Genomic DNA, 26,313 nt, shown 5'->3' on the forward strand with positions numbered 1-26,313 from the left:
AAAGTCTCTCGGCGCCACGTCCGAAACCAAACAGGAAGTCAGCCATTTTGACTAATTAGTGGCGTTTTGGTGTATTTTTGGACGTTTTCATGTGTCGCACTTTAACGAACTCCTCCTAGGGGGTTAATCGGATCAACTTCAAGTTCGCTCGGCATACTCAAGACACCTTAACGATGAAAAGTTGTGCGAATCGTGAGTTTTCGTAAAACGGCGTGCCCGTGGCGTAGCGTCAAACTTCCTTCACCAAACAGGAAGTGCCCCCTCTTCTGATTGGTCCATACTTCATTGTTCCTTTTTTTGGCTGTTACTCATCAACCGTTTATCGTACAGAGTTGTGGCTGGTATCATATGACTTGATTAAGAGTCCTTAACCTTAATTGACGCTTCCTCCGCCAAACAGGAAGTGCCCTTCACCAAACAGGAAGTGCCTCTATAACTCATGAACCGTTTGTCGTACAGACTCGCGGCTGGTGTCATAACATTTTTTTTTCTCAACATTTTTTTTCTCAATTTTTTTTCTCAAAATTTTTTTTTTCTCAAATTTTTTTTTTCTCAAATTTTTTTTCTCAAATTTTTTTTTCTCAAATTTTTTTTTCTCAAATTTTTTTCTTCTCAATTTTTTTTTTCTTAATTTTTTTTTTCCTCAAAATTTTTTTTTCTCAAATTTTTTTTTTTCTCAAATTTTTTTTCTCAAATTTTTTTTTTCTCAAATTTTTTTTTCTCAATTTTTTTTTCTCAAAACATTTTTTTCTCAAAAAAATTTTTTCTCAAATTTTTTTTTCTCAAATTTTTTTTCTCAAATTTTTTTTTGAGAAAAACGTTAAACTATCGTTAAAGTGCGACCCGTGATAGCGGCCAAAAATGCGCCAAAACGCCACTAATTAGTCGAAATGGCTGACTTCCTGTTTGGTTTTTGATTGGCTGCTGGCCTTGTGACGTGGGAAGAGCTCCGAGGGCCCGTCCATTGCTGCTTGCAGCTTTAATTATTATTATTCTTCCCCCTAAAGAATCGCGTTTTTGAGGCGCAAAACGTACTCCAAAAGTTGCGCAACTTTGCAAGCACATCACAAGTGGCGAAAAATTACGTAATTCAAAAAAAATTAAAGGGGGCGTGGCCTAATTGCGCAACAGCGCCCCCTACAAAATTTCAACGCAACAGCCCCACTATACGGTTTCACCTACAAGTACGAAATTCGGTACACATCTGTATCATGTCCGGACTCACAGAAAAGTCTCTTGGCGCCATGTCCGAAACCAAACAGGAAGTCAGCCATTTTGACTAATTAGTGGCGTTTTGGCGCATTTTTGGCCGTTTTCACGGGTCGCACTTTAACAAACTCCTCTTAGGGAGTTAATCGGATCAACTTCACATTCGCTCGGCATACTCAAGACACCTTAACGATGAAAAGTTGTGCGAACCGTGAGTTTTCGTAAAACGGCATGCCCGTGGCGAAGCGTCAAACTTCCTTCACCAAACAGGAAGTGCCCCCTCTTCTGATTGGTCCATACTTGATTGTTCCTTTTTTTGGCTGTTACTCATCAACAGTTTATCGTACAGAGTTGTGGCTGGTATCATATGACTTGACTAAGAGTCCTTCATCTTAATTGGTTTAACTTAGCCCCGCCCCCTATTCTGATTGGTCGATTGTTGATAGTTCCTATTTTGGCTGTTACTCATCAACCGTTTATCGTACAGAGTTGTGGCTGGTATCATATGACTTGACTAAGAGTCCTTCATCTTAATTGGTTTAAATTAGCCCTGCCCCCTCTTCTGATTGGTCGATTATTGATAGTTCCTATTTGCTATCTTTTCAATGGTTTGTACTAAGTGCAATAGTGTAACTGTGTCTAGGTGTAATAACTGTAATAGTGTAACAGCGCAAAAGTGTAATAGTGTAATAAGTGTAATAGTGTAATAGTGTAATAGTGTAATAAGTGTAATAGTGTAATAGCGCAATAAGTGTAATAGTGTAATATCTCAATAAGTGTAATAAGTGTAATAAGTTTAATAGTGTACTAGTTTAATAAGTGTAATAGTGTAATAGTGTAATAGTGTAATAAGTGTAATAGTGTAATAGCGCAATAAGTGTAATAGTGTAATAAGTGTAATAGTGTAATAACTGTAATAGTGTAATAGTGTAATAAGTGTAATATTGTAATAGCGCAATAAGTGTAATAGTGTAATAGCTCAATAAGTGTAATAGTGTAATAAGTGTAATAGTGTAACAGCACAATAAGTGTAATAGTGTAATAAGTGTAATAGTGTAACAGCACAATAAGTGTAATAGTGTAATATGTGTATTAGTGTAATAGTGTAATAGCGCAATAAGTGTAATAGTGTAATAGTGCAATAAGTGTAATAGTGTAATAGTGTAATAACTGTAATAGTGTAATAGTGTAATAGTGTAATAGCGCAATAAGTGTAATAGCGTAATAAGTGTAATAGTGTAATAGTGTAATAAGTGTGATAGTGTAATAAGTGTAATAGTGTAATAGCACAATAAGTGTAATAGTGTAATAAGTGTAATAGTGTAATAGTGTAATAAGTGTAATAGTGTAATAGCACAATAAGTGTAATAGTGTAATAGTGCAATAAGTGTAATAGTGTAATAGTGTAATAGTGTAATAGTGTAATAAGTGTAATAGTGTAATAGCGCAAAAACTGTAATAGTGAAATAAGTGTAATAGTGTAATAGGGCAATAAGTGTAATAGTGTAACTGCTGCCCCTTGTGACGTGGGTAGAGCTCCGAGGGCCCGGTCATCGCTGCTTGCAGCTTTAATTATTATTATTATTTTCCCGAAAGTAAATCGCGTTTTTGAGGCGCAAAACGTACTCAAAAAGTTGTGCAACTTTGCACACACATCACAAGTGGCGAAAATTTACGTATTTAAAAAAAAATAAAAGGGGGCGTGGCCTAATGGCGCAACAGCGCCCCCTACAAAACTTCGTGCCTCAAGCCCCACCATACGGTTTCACCTACACGTACGAAAATCGGTACACATCTGTATCGTGTCCGGACTCACAAAAAAGTCTCTCGGCGCCACGTCCGAAACCAAACAGGAAGTCAGCCATTTTGACTAATTAGTGGCGTTTTGGTGTATTTTTGGCCGTTTTCACGTGTCGCACTTTAACGAACTCCTCCTAGGGGGTTAATCGGATCAACTTCAAGTTCGCTCGGCATACTCAAGACACCTTAACGATGAAAAGTTGTGCGAATCGTGAGTTTTCGTAAAACGGCGTGCCCGTGGCGAAGGGTCAAACTTCCTTCACCAAACAGGAAGTGCCCCCTCTTCTGATTGGTCCATACTTGATTGTTCCTTTTTTTGGCTGTTACTCATCAACCGTTTATCGTACAGAGTTGTGGCTGGTATCATATGACTTGATTAAGAGTCCTTAACCTTAATTGATGCTTCCTTCGCCAAACAGGAAGTGCCCTTCACCAAACAGGAAGTGCCTCTATAACTCATGAACCGTTTGTCGTACAGACTCGCGGCTGGTGTCATCATTTTTTTTCTCAACATTTTTTTTTCTCAACATTTTTTTTTTCTCAAAAAATTTTTTTTCTCAAATTTTTTTTTTTTCTCAAAACATTTTTTTTTCTCAAATTTTCTTTTCTCAACATTTTTTTTTCTCAAAAATTTTTTTTCTCAATTTTTTTTTCTCAAATTTTATTTTTCTCAATTTTTTTTTTCTCAAAAATTTTTTTTTCTCAAATTTTTTTTTCTCAAATTTGTTTTCTCAAAAAAAAAAAAATCTCAAAAAATTTTTTTTCTCAAAAATTTTTTTTTCCTCAAATTTTTTTTTCTTCACATTTTTTTGCTAACAAAAATGCTAACAAATGCTAATGCTAACATGCTAATGCTAACACATGCTAATGCTAACAAATGCTAATGCTAATGTTAACTGCTAATGTTAACAAATGCTAATGCTAACACATGCTAATTCTAACAAATGCTAATGCTGATTCTTAAATTCTAATGCTAATTGGCTGCTACCCCTTGTGACGTGGGTAGATCTCCGAGGGCCCGGTCATTGCTGCTTGCAGCTTTAATTATACACATATTACTCCCTTTCTGTCACCACCACTGCACTCTTGAAAATATTTGTGACCAAGGAGATCACGGGCGAATGCAGCCATCGGTTGGACGTAACGTGCAGTGATTTCATCCAGGTCTTCAAATTCCTTAGGAAACAGAGGTGGGTATGAGGTATGAAAATGAGAACGAAAAGTGTATATTTTATGTAGATATCGTCTATGTATATATATTTCATCTGCGTAGAGACCTACAGTAGTAAGTCCCAGAGCCTCACTTCATTGCTGATCCAGAGGGTGTGACCCAGGCTAAAGGCATTCTCCTTGCCCTCCTCCCGCACATCAATGTGCTGGTAGATTCCTTCAGCTACCTTCCAGGTGACGGTTAGGTGGTTCTCCCCCTTGCTGCTTGGTCTGATTATCAGGTCTCCCTGGTCCATGGACTCCATCATCTTCTCCGCCTGCTTAAAGTTGATGTTATGGAAGGACGGGTGGGCGATCACTCTCTTTATGTAGGCTACAGAGAGAGAGAGAGAGAAGCAAAGCCAATATTTAAGCAACAAAAATTGTAGTACGCATTATTAGTCAAGTAAGGATGTACAGTCTTTACACACAGGGCGTTTTTTCATGCCGATATACTGTATTTTGTGTCATAAGTATATCCACACAGAACAAAATGTTTTTATTTTATTTATTCTCAATGAGGTTGAGCAAAAGTATCAAAGAGTACGAATTATGGATCAGCTATATCAATAATAATAATCACCAACACATTTTTGGATCAATTATTGATCACGCCATGGGTGTGTGAAGAAGATGGGGCAAAGCAAAGGGTTACAAACTTGTTCTGTGCTGTTTCATCTTTGCCTCTTCCTCTTTCTTCACGTCTTCACTCTCATTATCAAAGTCATAGTAAGTGTCTTTGGGAAGCTTCCAGTCATTGTTCTTGTCTGACAGGTCTGATGTCCGACAGGTCAGGTCTACGCTGAGCTTCTCTATGTCAATCTTCATGATTCTACAGTGCACAGTCATGCCAACCTACAATATTGAGCACATATCTTACAATCAAGTGACATAGAAGCATACTGTATATTGGTGGTACTCTCTATTGGACAAAGCCTGGTCAAACACTATCAAAGTGTTGCGTGCAAACACAAGAGTTTGAAGAAATTACTCTCCTGTCCCTTGCCTGTGAATTAAAAAGATGCTATAGAAATAATCTAAAATACAGTTTATGTGTGAATAAGTAAAACCATATTCATTCAATTGTTTCATTAATTTACTTTTAAATGTTTTTTTGTGTCCTTAAATTGATAAGTAAAACACTGAATTGCCTTGCCATATTAATCCAAAAACAATGTAACAGGGAGTCAGCTCCTCTGTTGCTACAACAAAGAGTGGCTGCAGAAGTGATTGATAGATTTTCTTTACCTGCTTATCACCTAACTGACATGTAAGATTGCTTTTTAAGACATGACTATCTTAACTCAATGTGGCGTTTATAGGCCGTGGATGTTATGTTGTGCATTTGTAGACTTTTTTTTATGCAATTTCTTTCTTCTGTTTATAACTTATTATTAAATGTATATATTTTTTTACTTTTACAATTCACAATTTATTTGGTTATCCATTCCTTTTCTTGGCTATTTTGAGACACCTTGTTTATGTCTATGCCTATATGACCCGTGAGTGTGTCAAATAAACATACAAAAAAAAGAACAACCTTGACCCTTTCCTCAGGATGCTTCACCACTTTGTCACTGAGGAACTTGGTGGGGACAAAGCCGTTGACTCCATTGTCCAAGCGACAGCGCACGCCGATAGCTTGTCCAGGACAGGAGCCACTGTCGAAATGGTTCCACACCTGGAAGGAAGATAACAAATCACTTGCAGTCTTGCATGGAGTCTCACAGCTGCATTACATGACATTACACTAACATGACATCCCCATCATGCCAGCACTGTTGCATTTTCAGTACTTGGCCATACAGTAATGAAGCAAAACAAGTACAACAGTGAGTTGTCTACCTCGCTGAGTTCAGGGAAGTTGTCCTGATGACAGAATGGGCATTGCCACAGACCTGTCTCGTCATTCCTTATAGCTTGGTCATAACTTTCTCCCTGCGGACGTCGATGAGCAATGCCTGTCACCACGCTGGTAATCAGTTTACCTAGAGGGAGCAATAGATCTTTTTACGGCAGCCATATTGACATAAATGTAATGTGTAATGTAACATCCAAAATCATATTCATACATCTTAATCACATGACCCCAGAGATAATGTGTACCGATTCGTGTGAGTTTTGGACCAAATCTATAATAGTAGCAAAAAGTGTGTTTTGAAGGAAACTCACTATGGCAGGAAATATAATCTGGCACAAACAGGGCCTATAAATCATGATCCAAGGAATCCAGGAAAAAAACATACAGTATGTTTATTGTACGACCTACGGTTCAAGAGTTACAGGCCCTAGATTCTGACCTACTATTTACAGTATGTTAATGTGGCTAGGAGAAACATTTATATTCATTAAGTGACCATGGCCTTTCGGATGAGTATGTGTGGATTATAATCACCAATGTAGAATGTTTCTGGTGTCTCCTTGGTGACCAAGTTGAAGATCTCTTCTGTGTTAGGACTTCTGTAGTTGGACCTCAAATCTTTATATCTGCAGCTCAGTTCAGCCCGGATGTCATACAGAGTAATACCTTTGTTTCCATAGCCCTATTAAACAGTCATTGTTAGACAGGGAGAATTGCCATCTAGAGCCTCAACTTCGGAAATGCAAGAAAGGCTTTGTCTGAGGATGATCTCAGGCAGCATGAAGGTTCATGGGAAGGTTAAAAGTTCAGAGATAGTCACTAAAATGTTCAACTCAATCTCGCAGGTTTTTGAAAAGTTCCTTGTTCTGGAAAGTTCTGGTTCTAGTTCTGGTTCGTTCCTGTAGTGAAGAAGGGGCTTTAGCTTTCTTCACTACAGGTAACAAGGAAGGCACTGAAGCGATTCCAGTTAAACGATACAATACCATCTTTATATTACATCGGAGCAAGTGATCTACTCCCGGGTTGAGATGTGTTCTCTTTTCCAGGATTACGAGGCTGGAGAACAGTGCATTACAGTATTCTATTTGGCTTCAGACAAAGGCTGGATCTTTTTTTTGCATTTGGCAAGGCAAAAAAAAATTACCAGATATTTGTGATATATAAGCTAATAAAAGGCTACTCATGTCTTACAGACCTGCCTTTCCAATTCTTCTGCGAAAGCATCCAAGTCCAGGTCTTTCAGCCGCTCTGGATTTTCCAGGATTTCTTCCAGGGCTCCTGCAGGGTTGGCATCCTCTGCTGACTCGTCATACTCTAAAGCATCCACAGCCATCTTGCGTGCCCACTCATAGGTCTCTGGGTGAACCCGTGAGCCATCCAGAACCTCAATGTAGGAGTCAGTGCTGCAGAAAGAGACGCTAATGAGATTCTTCAAGACAATTACCCAATACTTACGCAACAATGCAAGTGTAATTCTTGACATCTTAAGACTGTACTGTCATGTCAATATAAAGTAAGTAATTATTTCCATGTTTTAATGCTGGTGGGTCTGAATCCTGTGTAGCATTTTGTCATGCACTATATCTGCACATGATTCAACAGTCTATGCCTGACCTGTCCCCCAAAGACGCTGTATCAATCTTAATGAATCCGGCACAGTTGATAAAGATTTTGGGACCCATGTGACACATGGTGACCAATTGAGTACGATTTTCCAAACGAGTGTTGTTCTGCTTCAGGATCTGAAAATTAGTACGTGAACAACAACAGGTGCTGCACGTTTACACTTTCACAACACATTGAAAGCAGGACAAAAAGAAATGTAGGTAGACCAACTGCAAATGCCGCCTTACCTTTAAAAGATGGGTTCCTTTCCTAGCACCCAGTCCACAGATGTACTGGACCAGGCTCTGGGTGTATGGGTGGGCCATAGCCCGGTTCACGTCCACTCCCACCTCGTTGACCCGGTTGATGAACTCACATTGCAGAGCATTCAGCAGGTCCTCCTTCACCACATGATCCTGTAGACCAGGGGGTTTCAACTGATTGTGAACCAGGGTCCAATAGTGTCCAATATCCTGACTAACAAATCAACCTGTCTGTTCTTGGCTATATAGTGTTGGCAAAGGACAGTCTCCAACATTGCCCAGAACTTATTCTTCAGGTAAGCCAGGGTGAGAAAACTTTTGCGTGACACTGTCATAAAACGAAGAATAAAATTGGTAATTAATTTACAAAAACATATAAAAAGATTAAATATGGAGATAAAAGGTTTCAGCACAACAGCAACAAGATGACCATGCATGTGTCCCCACGTCTGAGATTGATGTTGCGCTGCATGCATACTAGGATTAATTATTAATATCACGTTAATATTGCAGTTCGGCATAAGTATATACAGTAGTTTCCATCACAATGTCTAATCCAATGTGCTCAATAATCACTGTTCATCAATCACTGTTCTTCTTTTAAGAACATCTGATGATAATTAATCTGGTTTATACCACATTAATGAATAGCTTGAACCATTGTTACGGTTGTGGTTTGAGTCAGATGTCATTACCTGAAGGGGGTGCAGTTTCAGACAGAGGATGTCCTCATCACTGCTACACACTTGTGCAAACTCCACCAGAGGATCCTGAATCTTCCTGGCTAAAGACACAGCTTGTCTCAGGAGAGGAGGGAAATCCCGGAAATCTGCCTGTACAGTGTATACGCATAGTTACAATGAAACTAAAATATAAATGTTAAGAGAGTGAGAAAGATAAAGTGTGGGAGTCAGTTCTGCAGACAGATATGCGAATGAGATTATTTAATTGAAGATATAGTCATGGAACAATAAGACAGAGAACAGAGAGCTAGAAACCAAAAAAATACAAAGAATGTTTTGGAGTAAAGGGAGGTTTAGAAATCTAAGATGTGCAGATGACCTCTGATTTCTTGCTGTTCATGTAGAGGATGGCGAGCTCATTATCAACCAGTTCCACTGAGATGGAGGGAAAAGATGCCTCCTGCTCCAGCTCACTGACTGTGCGCTTTATGTCATCAATGACCATTTGGGCGTCCCTGCGTACACAAGAAAAACTACAATTATTTCTAATGTTTTTTTAATTATTAGGGATGCACCGACCACTGGAATGGCGATACTCGCCTTGTTCACTGTATGGGCAAATAAGATGACCAATGCCAGTAAGTAAATAAGCCTTGCCGAGCCATGTGGCCCATAGGGCAGGGGCCTCTCTCCTGTTTCTGTAGCGAGAGGTAGCTTGATGTTCAAGTACATCCCACAGCCATAAAGTACAAGTACACCCCTGGGTCCCATTTTTATAGTCTTTGGTATGACCCGGCTGGGGATGGAACTCTGACCTCCCAATCTCAGGGCGGACACTTTAACAACAAGGCCACTGAGCTGGTGTGCCAGTGGCCAATGTTTATCTGTAGAACTCACCGTACCCTGGGAGGACTCAGTGGATGAGGCTTATGAGCGAAAACATCTACGCTAAGCGGAGCTCTTTGCTGAAGCACAACATCACGGCTGGAACACTGCGATCCGCCCCGGGGGAGGTGGGGTAGGGTGCAGAGGGTTTGTGGCAAGGTCAACCACCAGACTGTTTGCAGACCTGGGAAGGCCAAAGCTTTTCATGAGGAGGGAAGACCCCTGTTGGGCCCCAAAATAGCAGGCCAGGAGGTATGCAGTCAGCCTAGGTCTGACTCAGGGAAAAGGACGACCCTGCCTTGCATAGCCCCATGAGAAGTCAGCCACATTCTCATGTCTAATTGGGATTGACGCAAGTTCAGGACTGATCACACTGAGCTGGCCACCTTTGGAGAGGGTTTGTAGTGTAATGGCCGAAACATCCCAAGATCCAGAGGAACACTACTGATGACGCGTCCTAAATTAAAACTTAACCCCCCCCCCCTGCATCCATCACTCACCACCAAGACGACACACACACACACACACACACACACACACACACACACACACACACACACACACACACACACCCACACACACACACACACACACACACACACACACACACACACACACACACACACACACACACACACCCACACACACACACACACACACACACAAAATCAACATCTTATCCTGTGTTTCATAAACTGTTGTTTCAACAATCTATGTGATAGAATTTGTGCTAATTGGCCCGGGCCGCTGGCCTTGAGGTCCAGGCTCAATATAGCTCAATGTAGCGCATTGCAGGTTCGAGTCCCGAGCCCGACGGCCTTTGCTGTATGTCATTCCCTGTGCCTCGCTCCCCGTTTCCTGTATCTCTTCTCTAATACTATCCAATAAAGGCAGAAAAATCTAAAGATTAGCATTTTTCTTTTTTAAACAAAAGTTTGAATGAAGATTTATTTGTTTCCATGGCACAAAAGAGGGAAGGAATATATCAAGGAAAAACAAAACAAACAAACAAATAAATTGGAGAATATCTACAAATTATTCAGATATAGGGCTGAGTATAAAGGGGAAAGACTGACCTGTTTTCTCCGGAAACAGCAATGATGTGAGGCTTCTTGGAGCTCAGGAACTTTTTCAGACTGTCAATATCGTGGAGCTACAGTAACAACATATTGTTGCACAGCATTAGAGTGCTTGGTAACAATACCACCCCTTGGATTCATTCAGTGGATCCCAAACTGGTGTGACATGTCCAGGTGGGCCTTGGGATTTTGTGACAATCACAAATTATTATTTTAATATATACAACTACACAAAATAATACATATATTTATTAAATATACTACATCAGTACCAATACAGAGGCAAATTCTATACCCTAAAGCAGGGGTTCCCAAACTTTTTTCTCTCAGGGCACCCCATAAATATTTTTTTAATCCGAGGCACCCCTACATTATAATTTTCACTCCCAGCACCTTATATTTATAGCATATCGTCCTTGTCGCGTGGAAAATCGTTCGTTTTGTATTTATCATCTATAAATGTACTAAACTAGTGAAAACAGCAGATCACAACGTGTGCTTGTAGATCGGCTGTTTTCACTAGTTTTGTGCGACAGTCTTGTATGATGAAGCAGGGCCTTGCTTTGCCAAAAGACGTACACATTTGAAACTTGGAGATACAAGGTTTCTGCACGACAGTGATTATGTTGCGAGGAAAAGGTTGAGATAATAGCCATTTTGGTTAGAACTGACTGAAAATAACCTTGCACTTCAAGTTTAAAATGATACTACATTTTTTTTCAAGTGTCCACATAAATTCCAAATATTATCAAATTATCTCGTGGCACCCTTGGACTGCCGTCGTGGCACCCCAGCGTGCCCCGTCAACCACTTTGAAAACCCCTGCCCTAAAAAATACATTTTCACTCCTTTTAACCTGGCATCCCTGATTTGGACATGTCATTATAGGTTTGCCATTGGTGTGACTTGGGCATAAAACGTTTGAAAACCACTGGATTGATGTAACCTGCACCTGATTTAAATACAAAGGATTTCACCTTCCGCTCTCTTTCTTCTTCCCTCCATGCATTTCTCCTTTTAAGAAAATAGGGAAGCCTCAGGAAATCCCCCATCTCTCCATCACCGTTCACTAGGGCGCAAAACACTGGGGTGTCCCTGAGGAGAAAGGGAAAGATGGGGCAAACTGTTATGCACTGCTACAGGGATAAAATAGACTCTATTCTAAAGCCAAAAACATGCATGACGTAAAAGCAAAACGGCCACTGTGTCAATATGGTCATTGCCCTACCTGCTGGATGCAAAGGCTACTCCCAGTACACGGATCCCCTTGCCCTGGGCCTCAGCCACCAGGTCCTCCTCCTCCTCCTCCTCTACTTGCTGATCCGGACGATAGGGCGCCACCTTCAGCCAGTTATACAGCTTCCTGCTGCAGGCCTGAGGAGTGGCAACCACTATCACAAAACTGTGGGCTCAATATACATCAATGCTCTGAGCCGCCTGCTTTGGAAAGTCAGTGCCAAAATAAGAAAAATGGTTATCAATACCTGGGATAACAATGGGATGTTAAAGAGAGAAAGATTGGTTTTGATATTATACATTGACAATGTTATATTTTACATGATCACCTTCAGTTTTGTCTTTGTTTGCATGTATGTTGTAGTAGTAGAAGAAATGTTGGTTGTGTTGGTTATAGAACGTGGTGCTGGTCCATCAGAGAATGTGCACGTACCTTGATAATGTTTTCTTTTGCCTCCGCAATCAGCTTGTTTTTTAGTTCTTTAGCCATCTGTGGGTAGAGGAACTGCTTAAGAGAACGCTCAATGGCCAGGGTGCGCTGGCGATTCCACTCCTGGACTTGGTGACTGAACTCGTCTCTGTAATAAAACTGCTTGATCTCCTCAAAGTAAGTCTGGTCACCATACCTGCCCAATAAGCATACATGAATGGTTCAGTAGTCTGTTTAGAACAGAGGTCAAGTACTGGTCAAGTATCTCAAGACATATAGCAAGCACTTTGAGCTGCATTTCATGTCATGAAAGGTGCTATACAAATAAAGCTTTATTATTATTTATATAGATGTGTACTGAAAGAAATGCTTACCCTTTCACTCCTAACAGATCAATACAGATGTTGATGGTAAGTAGTCCCTCCTCCTCTGCCTGACACATCCTGAGAAACTGGTCTCCATTCAGCTCCTTCACTGGCTTGTTCTTTAGGTACTTGAATGAGTAGCCATAATGGGCTTCATCTACATCCTGTAAGACAAACAAATGCGGTGTACTGTAAAAATGTCGGATGCTGGTTTTGTTCTATAGAGTTAGGGCTAACCCTAACCCTAACCCTAACCAGTTGATCCTATAGAGTCTTTATTTGTTGTATTTATTAAGTCACATGTTACCTAGACCTTACCTAGATTTAGAGTTCAGGCCTGAAAATTAAGGCCCGGCCCTAACTGGGCAGGCCCGAGGCCCTTCCCGGCCCTATTAGTTAGCATACATTTTAGACCCTACCCGGCCCGAAAAGGTCGGGTCGGGTCGGGTATGGTCGGGTCTATAACAGAGTAATAGTAATAAAATAATACAAATATATATTTTCTTTTTTCATTGAGCCCGGCCGAGGCCCTACCCAGCCCTACTAATTAGTAAACATTTTAGGCCCTCCCCTACCCTAAATGTCGGTCGGGTTCGGGTATGGTCGGGTTCGGGCAGAATTTGAGAACTCTACCTAGATTACTTGATTAAAACAATGATTAATTCTTCAAGAGTACCTTTTTGCCTTTCTTGGTAGGTTTGGTGTTGATCTTGGCTCTCTCTTGGAATGTCTGCCTTAACACATGTCTGACCAGGGGCTCCCGGGCAAGTTGCATGGCAACCATGTAACGTGTACCTTCCAGCACTGCTTCCGCTGTGCTGAACTGACTGGGCAACAACAGACAGATGATGTTTTGTTAGTTAAATATAAGCGTTTGTGAAAGAGAAATTAACCCCAGCAATGCCTAACTTGCCTGCAGATATATTCCTTGGCGAGCTCCAGAGGCTCAGCAGGAAACTGTTCGGTCTCGTGACGCTGGTAGCTGTCACGCAGGTTCTCTCCAAACTGTTCTGGAGTCAGACCAAACTTCTTTGCCAGGCCATCTGATGAGACCAGATCAAAGAGACTCTCACTGTCCATGCAGCTAGTATTGACAATAAGCAACCAATTTACAAGTTATCTTATATTATAGGCTTCTTGTTATTCTGAATTTTCATGATAGTTTAATTTTATGCAAGAAACTACATGGAAAATGGTGGGACGTCATAATGCCTTTTGCTGCCAGAGCCTAATTATATTTGAATACAATGACATCTAGTGGGCATTACTGGTAAGGCACTAACCCAGCCCAGCACTCTGGCAGATACTGTACATGTCCCTACGAGACGCCTGCTTCAGGTCAGGTCCTTTAATCTGCTTTTCCTCTTCCTCTTCCTCTTCCTCTGGCTCCTCATCATTTGGTTCTTGCTCTCCTGTGAATGTAACACATGATACAGAGGTTTTTCTTTCAAAGAACAATAATAAAGCACAGGATTCAAGTACGAGGACTTGAACCTACCATCTTCATCTACTTCTTTAATCTTTTTAGACTTCTTCTGGCTCAATTTTGCCACATTTTGCATCTTTGGGATGTCTCGACCATAATAGAGCAGGAAGTGGTTGTAGACATCACCCAGTTCTTCACCAGACTGGACATCCTTCAACCTGAAGGAATGGAACGTTCAGAAACATCAAAAGACATTTCAACTCCGGTAAAACAGCCAAGCGTGAATAACAGACTAATTGTAATAATTGCAGATGTTTTTGAATAATTTGTATAAAGCAATACCTTTCTAGATCTGGAGTGTCTAGTGGGCGGATACCATCAGACAGTGGTTTATCTGGGTCTGCTGAGATCTGCTCAAACTGGAAGGCCTGCATCCTCTGGAAGAGTCGGGTCAGGTTCTGTTTCCGGGTCCTCAGCTGAGTCCACTACATAGACAGTTGGACTGGGGTTAAAGCGCCATTCCAGTGATCTGGCATTATTTTGTCCATTTGACAACTCACTGAATACTTCACATTACTGCTGACCATTTCCCAAAGCATAATGCTGTTTTTCAAGGAAGCCATTGGACTCAATTTATTTCAATACGGTATAAAGATCGACTGTCCTTTGCCACCACTATATCTAGCCAAGAATAGACATTTTGATTCTTAGTCAGGATATTGGACCCTGGTTCACAATCAGTTGAAACCCCCTGGTCTACAGGATCATGTGGTGAAGGAGGACCTGCTGAATGCTCTGCAATGTGAGTTCATCAACCGGTTCAACGAGGACGTGAACCGGGCTATGGCCTGGGCTATGGCCCACCCATACACCCAGGTTATGTTATATTACTGTGCATTTTAATGGATAGATACAGTAATTGATTTACAAACAAATACAAACATCCACGAGTAATTAACCGTGCAGTGATGTTGACTCAATTATTTAGGTATTCTGTAATGTTTGAATCACGTTGCAATTTTAAAAACAAATTAAATCTAGAAATGGGAGAGTGATTTTGTTTATGTTACATATGTGACTGAAGCTGTGAATAGACAATGACATGTCATTGAAGCACTGTAAGTGTAATAGTCTAAAGGTACACAGTAAATCCCATCAATCACCTTCTCATCCCACTGCCACACCTTCCACAGGTCATTTATATTGAGCTCTGGCTCCACATACTCTTTCCTGTAGAATGCTATGAATGGAACCTAGGAAGACATTAATAACAATGACATTTTTTAATTTAGTCCTTTGGCAATTTCAGACAATAATACTGAAATCCTAAACGTTGTGGTTTTGTTTCAGGCACACTTTGTTTCACCTCAAAATGCTGGTTCCTCATGAAATTCAGAGCCTCCTTGATCTTCTGAATCATGGTGGGACCTTTTCTACTGAAATTAGTAGCAGGGCCTCTTTCCAAATAATCTGTGTTCTCCTGATTTTAGAGCAAATCATAACAGATGAGTGAATGAACGCCAACCAGTCTATATTGACAGATCTAATGTGAAGGTGCATACCTAGAGTGCAGATGTACCTGCATAGAAATGGTGGGAGTGGAGAAGGCATTCCTGTAGACCCATTCAGCCTCTTCCTCCAGCTCATCGTCCTCTGCAGGCTTCACAGGGAGAGTCCGCAACTACACACAAAGATACAGACGTTTGTTGTTTGACAGCTTAAATCTAACATGCCCACAAAAGCACACTATAATTGGCATAACATACTGTACCCAAAATGTTTCTACACATTTCTAATATGGCTAGAAAAAAGTAGATGTGAAAGAAAAGAAAATCCACTCCCTACAACCACAATGTTGGGGAAGTAGTTCAAGTCCTCAGTCACACCTGGAACCTCTCGGGCATATCTGTGGAGCGGATCTCGTTGTCCTGGTCCGTCATGTGACTGCTCTCCAGTTCGCTGGGCTCGTAGATCTCAAAGATGCTGCGACGGCCCACCCTCTTTTTGGCCTGCTTCTTGGGGCGGTCCCATGACTCATCTTCTGCATCCTCCTCTTCGTCCTCTCCGTCATCATAGGCCTCCGTCTCAAAGTCTGCAAAATCGAAATCACCTCCGAATATCTCCTGGGCCTCCTGAAGAGCTCTGTGGAAAGGATCTTGATGATTAGTGAGAAGGCAAGCGATACATACGTCCCTTGCACAATCCGGAATACATTTTCGAATAAATCAGCAGGTGGGCTTTCCCGTCTAGATCACTTACGCGTCCGTGTAGCCCGGCAATTTCTTCCTCCATTTGGGTTTCTTCAAAGGCTGCCCGTCGTCATCCACAATGAAGTCATCGATGTCTGAGGATTCATTACATAACATTTTATGTAAGGTAGTGGTTAGCAAACATTTTTCAAGGACCCCCAGATTGATATGCATTTGGCCGCTGACCCCATATGAAAAGATTTTGCTCCAAGGAGAAGGTTTTTCAGAGAAATTAAAAAATAGCTAATCTACAAGCACACACAACCTATTTTCAAATAGCCAAAGTATAAAATAGTTTTAAAGTGGTTAAACTGATTTTGATACAATATTAAGTCACTTTGCTGGCGACCCCCTGAAACCCCCTCAAGCACCCTTGGGACCCCACTTTGAGAACCTCTGATGTAAGGTAACCATGAACGTAACCAGTCAAAATGATTTTTATAGCAAGGACTGTCTTCCTACCGGACTCTTCTTCCTCCTCCTCTTCCTCGTCATCCCTCGGATGTAAAGGAACATTGTCTGCTGCCTCTCCATCATCTGTGCCACTCGTACCCATGAAAATCTCATCCGCTATCATGTCCTTCTCGTGAGCCTCACGCACGTCTTTGTCTCCATCCTCCTCGTCATCGTCAGACATGTCTCGTAACCGTCTGAACTTTTGCTGGCCACAGGAAAGAAAATGAGAAGAGAGTGAGATAATATGGAAATGGAATAGAATGTGTAGCAGGAATGGTATACAACACCTGGCCTCTGACATTTACCCTTTTCATTTTTACTCCCAGGTTCTCTTCAATGAGATCAATATCATCATCGTCCAAGCGGTCATCATAATCTGCAAACATATGAAAATGTTATACATAGAAATATAGTTATGCCAGAATGCACATGAAAAGGGACCACGGAACGAGGAGCCGCTCACTTCGTTTCCGTTTGCGGTGGCCAATTTCTTCCCCAGAGTCACTTTCTCCTTCTTCATCCCGCTTGCCTTCATCTACCTCTTCATCACCATCACCATCTCCATCTCGGTCTAAGTCGTCATCAATCAAACCGCGAAGGTTTCCATGCTCATCTTGATCCTCTGCGTTTTCTTCCTCCTCTTCATCATCTAACATGAAAAATTAAGTTTCTTGTCAACATCTTACTGTCAGCAGAGAAGTCATGAGGCCAGTATTGCCTTGAGATACTACAATGTTATATGCAACCAAATGTAATTTACAGAAAGATTACCCATAGGCTGGTCTTACCATCATTGTCCTCACTGTGTTTCTGTGATATTTTCTGCTCTCCCACAGACCTTTCAAATAATTCCTCCTCTGATTCCTCTGCCTCACTTTCAATGAAGTCAGACATGATTACAGGGTCTGCATGATATGATCAATGGTTATTACTGAGGAATATAGTCTTGCATTGATATGGTTATTTTATAACATAGGATGCATTGATATGGTTATTTTGTTCAATACACATTTATTTTATTAAATAAAAAAAACAGAAATCTATATCATTTTAAATTAATATAGCCTGTTATAGCCTGCCTGTGATTACAAATCTGAATTATGAATGAAGGGCCAGCGCTGCCATGAAGTATTTTGGCCTACACTACAGTATCTGATCCCCATTGATTTCATATCATTACTGCAGATGTAGCTGGAAGAATTCGCCAGAGATAACCTTAATGCACTTCATCCCTGCAGCATGACGACACGATATACGGCAACAAATACCGATATTCCTATATAACAATTTATTTTGCAATGTATGCTAGTTTAAATTACAACGTACGTAGCCCATCTTTGCGCAAGGACACAACATGGAACGAAAGTGAGCCGAAGTGCAGTTCTGGGCAGGGATGCTGCAGCAGCTGCTGACTGCTCCGGCAGGCATGCTAACTGGCTAACGCAACAGTATTGTACAGTCCACACAGATGGGTGCCATGCATGGTGCCATGGTCCCACTACGTCGCATTCCAATCATTAACATACCTTTGGTGTTAGATCCGTGATCCGTTGAACAGGTCCCGTTTATAAACTAAAAATGTCATTGGATTCGGGTGTTGCCAGGCTGAATGACACATTTAGCAGTTTACTGTAGGAAGACGCATAAAATGAACGCATTAAAGAACCCACCAAACTAATGGAGGAGGCGACGCAAAAACGTCACAATATCAGGTAACTGCCTGGAAACCTTCAGCCACCAGATTATCACGCACGCACGCCCCCCCCCCCCCCCCTCCTCCTCACACACATATAGTTTTGATTGTAGGCTAAAAGGCTTCAACTCAAACATGAAGAATAGTGTTTTATTGATTCTCTTATTGATTTAGACAATGCATACATGTAAATGATTATTCTTTTTTTGTTGTTGTTTTATAAATATTCTGTGTATAAACTTGTAGAACACAATCTTGCAATATATATACTTTTTAATCTCAAGTAAATCATTATACATTCCAAAGTGATGAGGACAAGTCAAATATCCGGTCTTCTTGTGTTCAGACTAAAGGCCTCTCCATACTTCGACCGAAATGTTCGGTGAGTTGTGTTTTCCGACGTGCAAATTTCCGAACTCTCGTTCGGTCCAATGCTTTTCAGAAGTCCCTTCTGAATCTTTGGCTTCCAAACACTGTAACAGAATAAAAAAAAATAGCCTACGCTGTTTTGGGATGGCTGAAACCTTACAATGTTTAGAGACCAAATAGATGTATGGAATATGTCACCTTTAGACTTGCATACTGTGAGGCAGCCTTCTCAGGGTTGAGGCTGTGCATCCGAAAGGCAAATTCAGTCTCAACTAAACCAGGAGATATACACTGCAAAGGAAATGGGTTGTTACTGTTATCATATGAATGACTGTCATTTAGGGGTGCATGATGGTTAGGCATGCATGTGTTATGAACAAAGACAGTATATCGAAGACAGGGTATCTTACTGTCGCTCTTATATGCGTCTTTGCATCACAAAGTTCTTGCCGTAGGGCCTCTGTTAGGGCAGTCACTGCATGTTTGGTAGCAGCGTAGAAGTGTACGTCAGGATTGTGAACTACACGATGTCCACCCATGCTGCAACAGAAAGAATGGATCATAACAAAAATGTATTGGCACAGTAGTATCACTGGCCCATAAATGTCCAAAGCTGTGTGGGCCTATAACACTGGTATTGCCTCACATACTACATTGTAGTTAACCTGTAAACAATATTGTGACAATGTGACATTCATTTGACTTCAGGGTGTTGATTAACCAGAGATGGCTGCTGTACACATGACCTGAACTCTAACATTACCTGTTTATGTTTATGATGTGCCCATCATCAACATTTCTCTCTTTCATTGACTGATAAGCTTCACGGACGCATATAGACAAAGCAATGACATTCACCTGCAACAATATCAAATGATCAGGACTGGGAGACACAATCTACAGACGATGCATTAGATATTCCACATGGTGATGACTGAATGATGTATTTACTGTATGTTATGTAGCCCATGTTATGTATGTACAGTATGTATTATAGTATATATGTATGTATTTATGTATGCGTAGGCCCTATGTTTGTAAATAGGATACATTCATAAATTCATAAATACAAATCTTACATCTGTCATGTTTCTCCAGCTACTGGTTTTGCCACTTAACAGTGGTTCTGGATGAGCCAAGCCAGCATTGTTGATGCAGACATCCACGCCCTGGTGTTGGGCTTTAATGGTAGAGAACATGGCCAGAATCTCATCTTCATTGGACAGGTCACACTTGATGGGTACCAGAGTACCACTGTAGCCTGCATTTACAAACTCTGCTGCCAGTTTCTGAAATTATGAGGAAGTTATTTTCAGATCCAGAGTATGTTGCTGTACAGTACATAGCTGTTCTATCACTTAAATAATTAGTAAAACGAGACAATGTTACAGAACCTTTTCTGACATCATGGATGCACCGAAGACCTTACAATAGGCAACATGAGCTACAATGATTTTTATATATGTTTTCATCATAATGGGTGCCAACTTCACGGAGGTGGATTCCTGCATAGTGGTTGATAGTGGCTGTTTGAAATGGAGCCTGCATACTTGCAGCCCCCTCACAGTATCATTATTCATCAATTCATGATTCGGTTTCAATCTGGAGCACACACCTCTACTTTCTGGACGTCCCTGGCGCAGCCTACGACTTTCATGCCGTGTTGAACAAGCTCATTGGCAATAGCCGCCCCGATTCCAACAGAAGCACCGGTCACAAGAGCCACTCTGCCTTTCCAGCGATCCATTGTAGCGAAAAAGGAATACAATATATTGTGACTAGAGAGTCACTCTGTTGACAGTTCAAAACTTTGCTGAGAGGGGCTGTCGGTGTCAAACGCACCACCACCACGTGATAAATTATGGCCAATCGTAGCGCTCAGCGCTTCTAGCATTTCGTAGGCGGGTCTTGGGCAGAGCTGCAGTGGAAACAAGCTTATCAGGCCAGGGCCATCATTTAAAGTGCGTCTAAACAGACCTACAAGCTCACAACGTGTTGTGACGCATTGTGAGCTTGTAGGTCTGTTATTTTAAACATAGGCTACCCAAGGCAGTTGCTTTATATCATGGGTTTTCAACAGGTGGCAGTGGCAGGGTTGTCAACATTGGACTGTCAGAATCCAGGAGATTTATTTTTGGGGGGTGCGCGGAACACCCCAACCGGGGGTCCTCTCCCCAAAACGTATTAATAGATATATTTTCCTGTGTTCTGTTGAATTTTGTGCATGTTTGATACATTTATCAGGCTTACTTTACTAGCATGGGTACAATTTCAGCCTTAAAATGCCAATTGTTGGTGTACACATTTGATGACTGAAGCAAAAGGACATCTTTAATAATGATTTCTCATCTTTAAGTCATTACTTAAGTGAATATCTGTATGATCTTTCTTGCATGCATTGCCCCCACCCCTAAAGCGGGGGGTCTGGGGGTCCTCCCCCAGGAAAATTTTAACATAGTAGATGTCATTTCCTGTTTTCTGGTGAATTTTGTGAGTTTGATACAAAATCCAGGAGAAATCCAGGAGATTTGCCAATCCAGGAGACTCCCAGGAGAGGGGTTCAAAATCCAGGAGACTCCTGGGAAATCCAGGAGAGTTGACAAGCCTTGACAAGCCAGGCAGTGGTCCTTATTGCAGGTGGTCCCTGGCCATGGATTCCGATTTTGTAATGTCACATTTTACTTTTATTTGCTGGTAAAATGTGGAAATACTTTTGTTAATTGATGCATTCAAATGTGGCTGTATCCAACAAAAATGTTGGATACAAATGATATCCCTGCTGAACTTTACTGGTAATAAAATGCTTTGAAAACTGACACTATTGTGTCGGGTACGGTCTAATGGACCCACTGTGGGTGCGGTCCCTGGGTCAAAATCTGTTGAAAACCCCTGCTTTATAGGAACCAGCCAGGACCTCTAGTTCCAGCAGTATTTGTTAAGAACCCCCAAATGTATTTGTATTTATCTCATTAGCTAATTCATTTTTTCAATGAATTGCGTACAAAGGACCCCAATGGAAACAAGCCATAGTGCTTCTTTGGTTTAAATCCTCAGAGCAGACCTTGTATTGAACTGTACTTATGTGCTTTTGTCTGAGAAATGCTAATAAAGTATTCAATCAATCAATCAATAGGACCCCCATTTGAAAAGATTTTGTGCAGGGACCCATAGAGTAAGGTTTTTCGATTGTTTTTCTTTTAAAATAGTAAAATAGTCTTTTAAAATATAGTATTAGGTAAAGTTCAACTGAATTAGCTGGGGGCCCCATGGTCCCCAGACCCCACTTTTAGAACTGGCCTACAGGACTCATACAAAGGAAGGTGTTTGAGCAGAGCTTAAAGGATTTTAAAGGGCTCATAGCATCCCAATGGACTGTTTGTCACAGACACAGACACAAGGGTTTTTATTTTCCACCAGGATATTAGATCCCTGAACAATGACCAAACTGCTAGGTCAAATAATGTCTTCATTCTATAAACATTCGTTCAAAAATAGAGCACACACATCTATCTATAAATGCGAGAAGTCTCTGCGTGCGTGTGTGTGTGTTTGTAATCCGCGTATCTCGAGAACCGTTCGTCCCACCGGCTTCAGATTCGGCACGCGCGTTCCCCGCCGCGGCACGGAGTGCAGTGCCGGGTCTCGACCCGACCCGACGCGCGGTTTTCCCGAACCGGCGCGAAACGTTCGGAATCTCCTTATGCGGGGTTGATTGTTGACATCAGGCTGTTTCTGAGGAAATCGGCGAAAGCTCTGACTCATTGTGACATCACTTCATAAAAGGCTCTGACATCACGTACGCCACATGAGTCAACAAAAAATATCTGTGAGTGTGTATGTATGTAGGTAATCCGCGTATCTCGAGAACCGTTCGTCCCACGGGCACGCGCGTTCTCCATAGACAGATATCTCCATATATGGGCATAAAATGGACCCAGAACTATAACTGCAGTGATCTCCATATATCCATATATGGGCATAAAATGGACGCAGATAGCCAGATATCTCCATATATGGACATAAATGGACAGAGGCAAACAGATGGTCAAAGATCTCCATATATGGGCATAAAATGGACGCAGACAGACAGATACAGATATCTCCATATATGGGCATAAATGGACACAGGCAAACAGATGTTCAAAACGGGTCCTATGACAACAGGTATAATGAGGTTTGCATTAAAGGGGGAACCGGCACTGTGTCTGCAACACAGTTGGAGGCACAGACAGATACTCCATATATGGGCATAAAATGGACGCAGATAGACAGATATCTCCATATATGGGCATAAAATGGACCCAGAACTATAACTGCAGTGATCTCCATATATGGACATAAAATGGACGCCGACAGACAGACAGATAGACAGATACAGATATCTCCATATATGGGCATAAATGGACACAGGCAAACAGATGTTCAAAACGGGTCCTATGACAACAGGTATAATGAGGTTTGCATTAAAGGGGGAACCGGCACTGTGTCTGCAACACAGTTGGAGGCACAGACAGATACTCCATATATGGGCATAAAATGGACGCAGATAGACAGATATCTCCATATATGGGCATAAAATGGACCCAGAACTATAACTGCAGTGATCTCCATATATGGACATAAAATGGACGCCGACAGACAGACAGACAGACAGACAGACAGATTGGAGGCACAGACAGATACTCCATATATGGGCATAAAATGGACGCAGATAGACAGATATCTCCATATATGGGCATAAAATGGACCCAGAACTATAACTGCAGTGATCTCCATATATGGACATAAAATGGACGCCGACAGACAGACAGACAGATACAGATATCTCCATATATGGGCATAAATGGACACAGGCAAACAGATGTTCAAAACGGGTCCTATGACAACAGGTATAATGAGGTTTGCATTAAAGGGGGAACCGGCACTGTGTCTGCAACACAGTTGGAGGCACAGACAGATACTCCATATATGGGCATAAAATGGACGCAGATAGACAGATATCTCCATATATGGGCATAAAATGGACCCAGAACTATAACTGCAGTGATCTCCATATATGGACATAAAATGGACGCCGACAGACAGACAGACAGACAGACAGATACAGATATCTCCATATATGGGCATAAATGGACACAGGCAAACAGATGTTCAAAACGGGTCCTATGACAACAGGTATAATGAGGTTTGCATTAAAGGGGGAACCGGCACTGTGTCTGCAACACAGTTGGAGGCACAGACAGATACTCCATATATGGGCATAAAATGGACGCAGATAGACAGATATCTCCATATATGCATGGGCATAAAATGGACCCAGAACTATAACTGCAGTGATCTCCATATATGGACATAAAATGGACGCCGACAGACAGACAGACAGATACAAATATCTCCATATATGGGCATAAATGGACACAGGCAGACAGATGGTCAAAACGGGTCCTATGACCAGGTAAAAAACAGGTATAATGGGGTTTGCATTAAAGGGCGGGGCATTCATTCCCTATTTACATTGTTCCGAGTTGGCCAGGTCGCCGACTAGACGCTGGGCCGCCCGAAGGGCGGCCCAGCTTCTAGTAATAATAATAAGGGTAATAATAATAAGAAGAAGAATTATTATTGTTATTAGTGTGGTTGCTATAGGCAACACACTGTTGTTCTACATCCGATACTTTTTGGCCAGCAAAGTGAACCTTCTTTTCGTTATCCTTTGCACAACAGAAAAGTTAAGCTTTTGGTCATGCTTCACACACTGTAGTCATTGTCATGCTTCACATATACTTACTTCTGTATACGGCGGTGTCATTCCATTATTATTGACTAGATCGAAGACAAACAGTTCTTTGATAAGATGCTTTTGTAAGATAGCTACTATCTACTATCCTTTGTTATCAAGGGCTATAATAAATTGAGAAACGATTTAAATTAATAAAGTGGCTGGGATTAACCGGTAGGTATACCTGTTTTACTGCAGTTTAACTATAAATTGAGACAAACATTGATAAGATGCTTTTGTAAGATAGCTACTATCTACTATCCTTTGTTATCCAGGGCAATAATAAATTGAGAAACTATTCAAATTAATAGAGTGGGTGGGATTAACAGGCTAGGCATATCTGTGTTACAACAGTTAAATATAAGTAGGTCTGTCCTGGCAGCATCTATAATGAAAATGTTATTCAGGTAGACAAGGCAAATACAATAGCAATGCTTTCATTTACTTTATTTGTCTGTGCAACTCTGGTGAAGATTTCAGGAGCTGGTAAGTTGGTGTTGGTTAGTTGCATTCTCGCAATATTTTTCACCATATAGCCTAGATTACATTCTCTTTTACAATAGTGACAATTCTCTTGTACAATATAGGGTCTAGTTAACAGTTACAGAAACAAAATGCTTCAATTGGCTATAGCCTATAGGCAGGGTAACCGGTCACGCCGCAAAAATCCAACTCGCCAAATTGTCCACGCTCATTGGGCAGGCTTGTTAATGCTCCTGGATTTGCCAGGATGATTGGCAATTACATCTACTATGTTAAATATTTTCTGGTGGAGGACCCCCAGATGCTAAGTCATTATTAAGGATGTCTTACTTTGCTTCTGTCATCAAATCTGTATCTGTACACCTACATTTGGCATTTTAAGGCTGAAATTGTACCCATGCTAGTAAAGCAAGCCTGATAAAAGTATCAAACATGCACAAAATTCAACAGAACACATTGAAATATATATCTGTTAAGAGGTTTTGGGGGGAGGACCACCAGACCACGGTTGGGGAGTTCCACGCACCCCCTAAAATAAATCTCCTGGATTCTCCTGGACTGACAGTCCAATGTTGACAGGCCTGCTCATTGGCGAGGTGTCCTAGCAAGTTGATTTGGTGAGTTGGATTTTTGGTGAAGTGACCTGTATTCATAGGCAGCCAAGTCAACAAAGGCTTTGTTGAGACCATTCCAGACTGTTACAGCAGCTGTGCTGTCCCAAAAGGAGTCGGTATTGGGAAAAGGAGTTGGTATTTGGGACAGAACATGTGATTTGGCAATTAGATCTGAGACTGCAAGTTGATGTGGATAGTTTGTGGCCAAAGTATGTCCAGTCAGTGAGTGATTTGTAAATCTGGGTGTACCAGTGGGAATCACATCTGGCCTGGAGAGAGGTGAGGCTGATTGACTGATGGCAGGGTGTTTCCAGTTTTGCAGCGTGTTTTTGCAGTGTGTTTTTTGTGTCCGGTCTCTATACTCAAGTTTGAGGAGAGAATATATTATTGGAACATGGCAATTCAATACATTATAGTTTGATTTACACTGTTCTGTCTTGTGCCCATAAATCACATCAAGTAAAATATTTATCTTATAGAGTAGCATATAGAATAAACAAATTTGTCTTATACTCCTACTGCACTTGTATGTCTGTTGTGTGAGTAATTTACTGTAGCCTATGTATTTGACCAATGTCTATCCATCTATAATAGACTGGTGCTATGCGTCCCAGTATAC

General features: G+C 41.2%; 2 protein-coding genes across 2 annotated transcripts in view; both read right to left on the reverse strand.

The window, feature by feature from the left end:
• The window catches only part of LOC308290061 (transcription elongation factor SPT6-like), a gene marked incomplete at both ends in the record, with an annotated part of 35,920 nt that extends 18,270 nt beyond the window's left edge, over positions 1–17,650 (reverse strand). Inside the window, 30 exons of the mRNA XM_080731836.1 lie at positions 4,072–4,185; positions 4,314–4,552; positions 4,878–5,073; positions 5,759–5,899; positions 6,064–6,206; positions 6,614–6,761; positions 7,275–7,482; positions 7,694–7,821; positions 7,933–8,100; positions 8,643–8,780; positions 9,010–9,145; positions 10,592–10,668; positions 11,572–11,689; positions 11,823–11,968; positions 12,264–12,456; positions 12,635–12,789; positions 13,302–13,448; positions 13,535–13,668; positions 13,909–14,007; positions 14,124–14,269; positions 14,394–14,536; positions 15,215–15,304; positions 15,418–15,531; positions 15,631–15,732; positions 15,938–16,193; positions 16,311–16,395; positions 16,763–16,961; positions 17,062–17,132; positions 17,220–17,405; positions 17,545–17,650. Coding sequence (XP_080587962.1) covers positions 4,072–4,185; positions 4,314–4,552; positions 4,878–5,073; positions 5,759–5,899; positions 6,064–6,206; positions 6,614–6,761; positions 7,275–7,482; positions 7,694–7,821; positions 7,933–8,100; positions 8,643–8,780; positions 9,010–9,145; positions 10,592–10,668; positions 11,572–11,689; positions 11,823–11,968; positions 12,264–12,456; positions 12,635–12,789; positions 13,302–13,448; positions 13,535–13,668; positions 13,909–14,007; positions 14,124–14,269; positions 14,394–14,536; positions 15,215–15,304; positions 15,418–15,531; positions 15,631–15,732; positions 15,938–16,193; positions 16,311–16,395; positions 16,763–16,961; positions 17,062–17,132; positions 17,220–17,405; positions 17,545–17,650 — 4,326 coding nt within the window. The remainder of the gene's footprint in view (positions 1–4,071; positions 4,186–4,313; positions 4,553–4,877; positions 5,074–5,758; positions 5,900–6,063; positions 6,207–6,613; positions 6,762–7,274; positions 7,483–7,693; positions 7,822–7,932; positions 8,101–8,642; positions 8,781–9,009; positions 9,146–10,591; positions 10,669–11,571; positions 11,690–11,822; positions 11,969–12,263; positions 12,457–12,634; positions 12,790–13,301; positions 13,449–13,534; positions 13,669–13,908; positions 14,008–14,123; positions 14,270–14,393; positions 14,537–15,214; positions 15,305–15,417; positions 15,532–15,630; positions 15,733–15,937; positions 16,194–16,310; positions 16,396–16,762; positions 16,962–17,061; positions 17,133–17,219; positions 17,406–17,544) is intronic.
• Positions 17,651–18,689: 1,039 nt separating this feature from the next.
• Positions 18,690–20,565, reverse strand: LOC308289724 (dehydrogenase/reductase SDR family member 11-like; the record flags this gene model as incomplete). The annotated part of the gene is made up of 6 exons (XM_080731472.1): positions 18,690–18,922; positions 19,017–19,109; positions 19,229–19,358; positions 19,582–19,676; positions 19,898–20,107; positions 20,434–20,565. The coding sequence occupies 6 exons, from the start codon at positions 20,563–20,565 to the stop codon at positions 18,797–18,799; spliced, it is 786 nt and encodes a 261-aa protein (XP_080587598.1). The 3' UTR covers positions 18,690–18,796.
• Positions 20,566–26,313: the final 5,748 nt, after the last annotated feature.

Source organism: Nannobrachium achirus (assembly GCF_963921795.1).
Source record: "Nannobrachium achirus genome assembly, chromosome: 8".
NCBI classification, from domain to species: Eukaryota; Metazoa; Chordata; class Actinopteri; order Myctophiformes; family Myctophidae; genus Nannobrachium; species Nannobrachium achirus.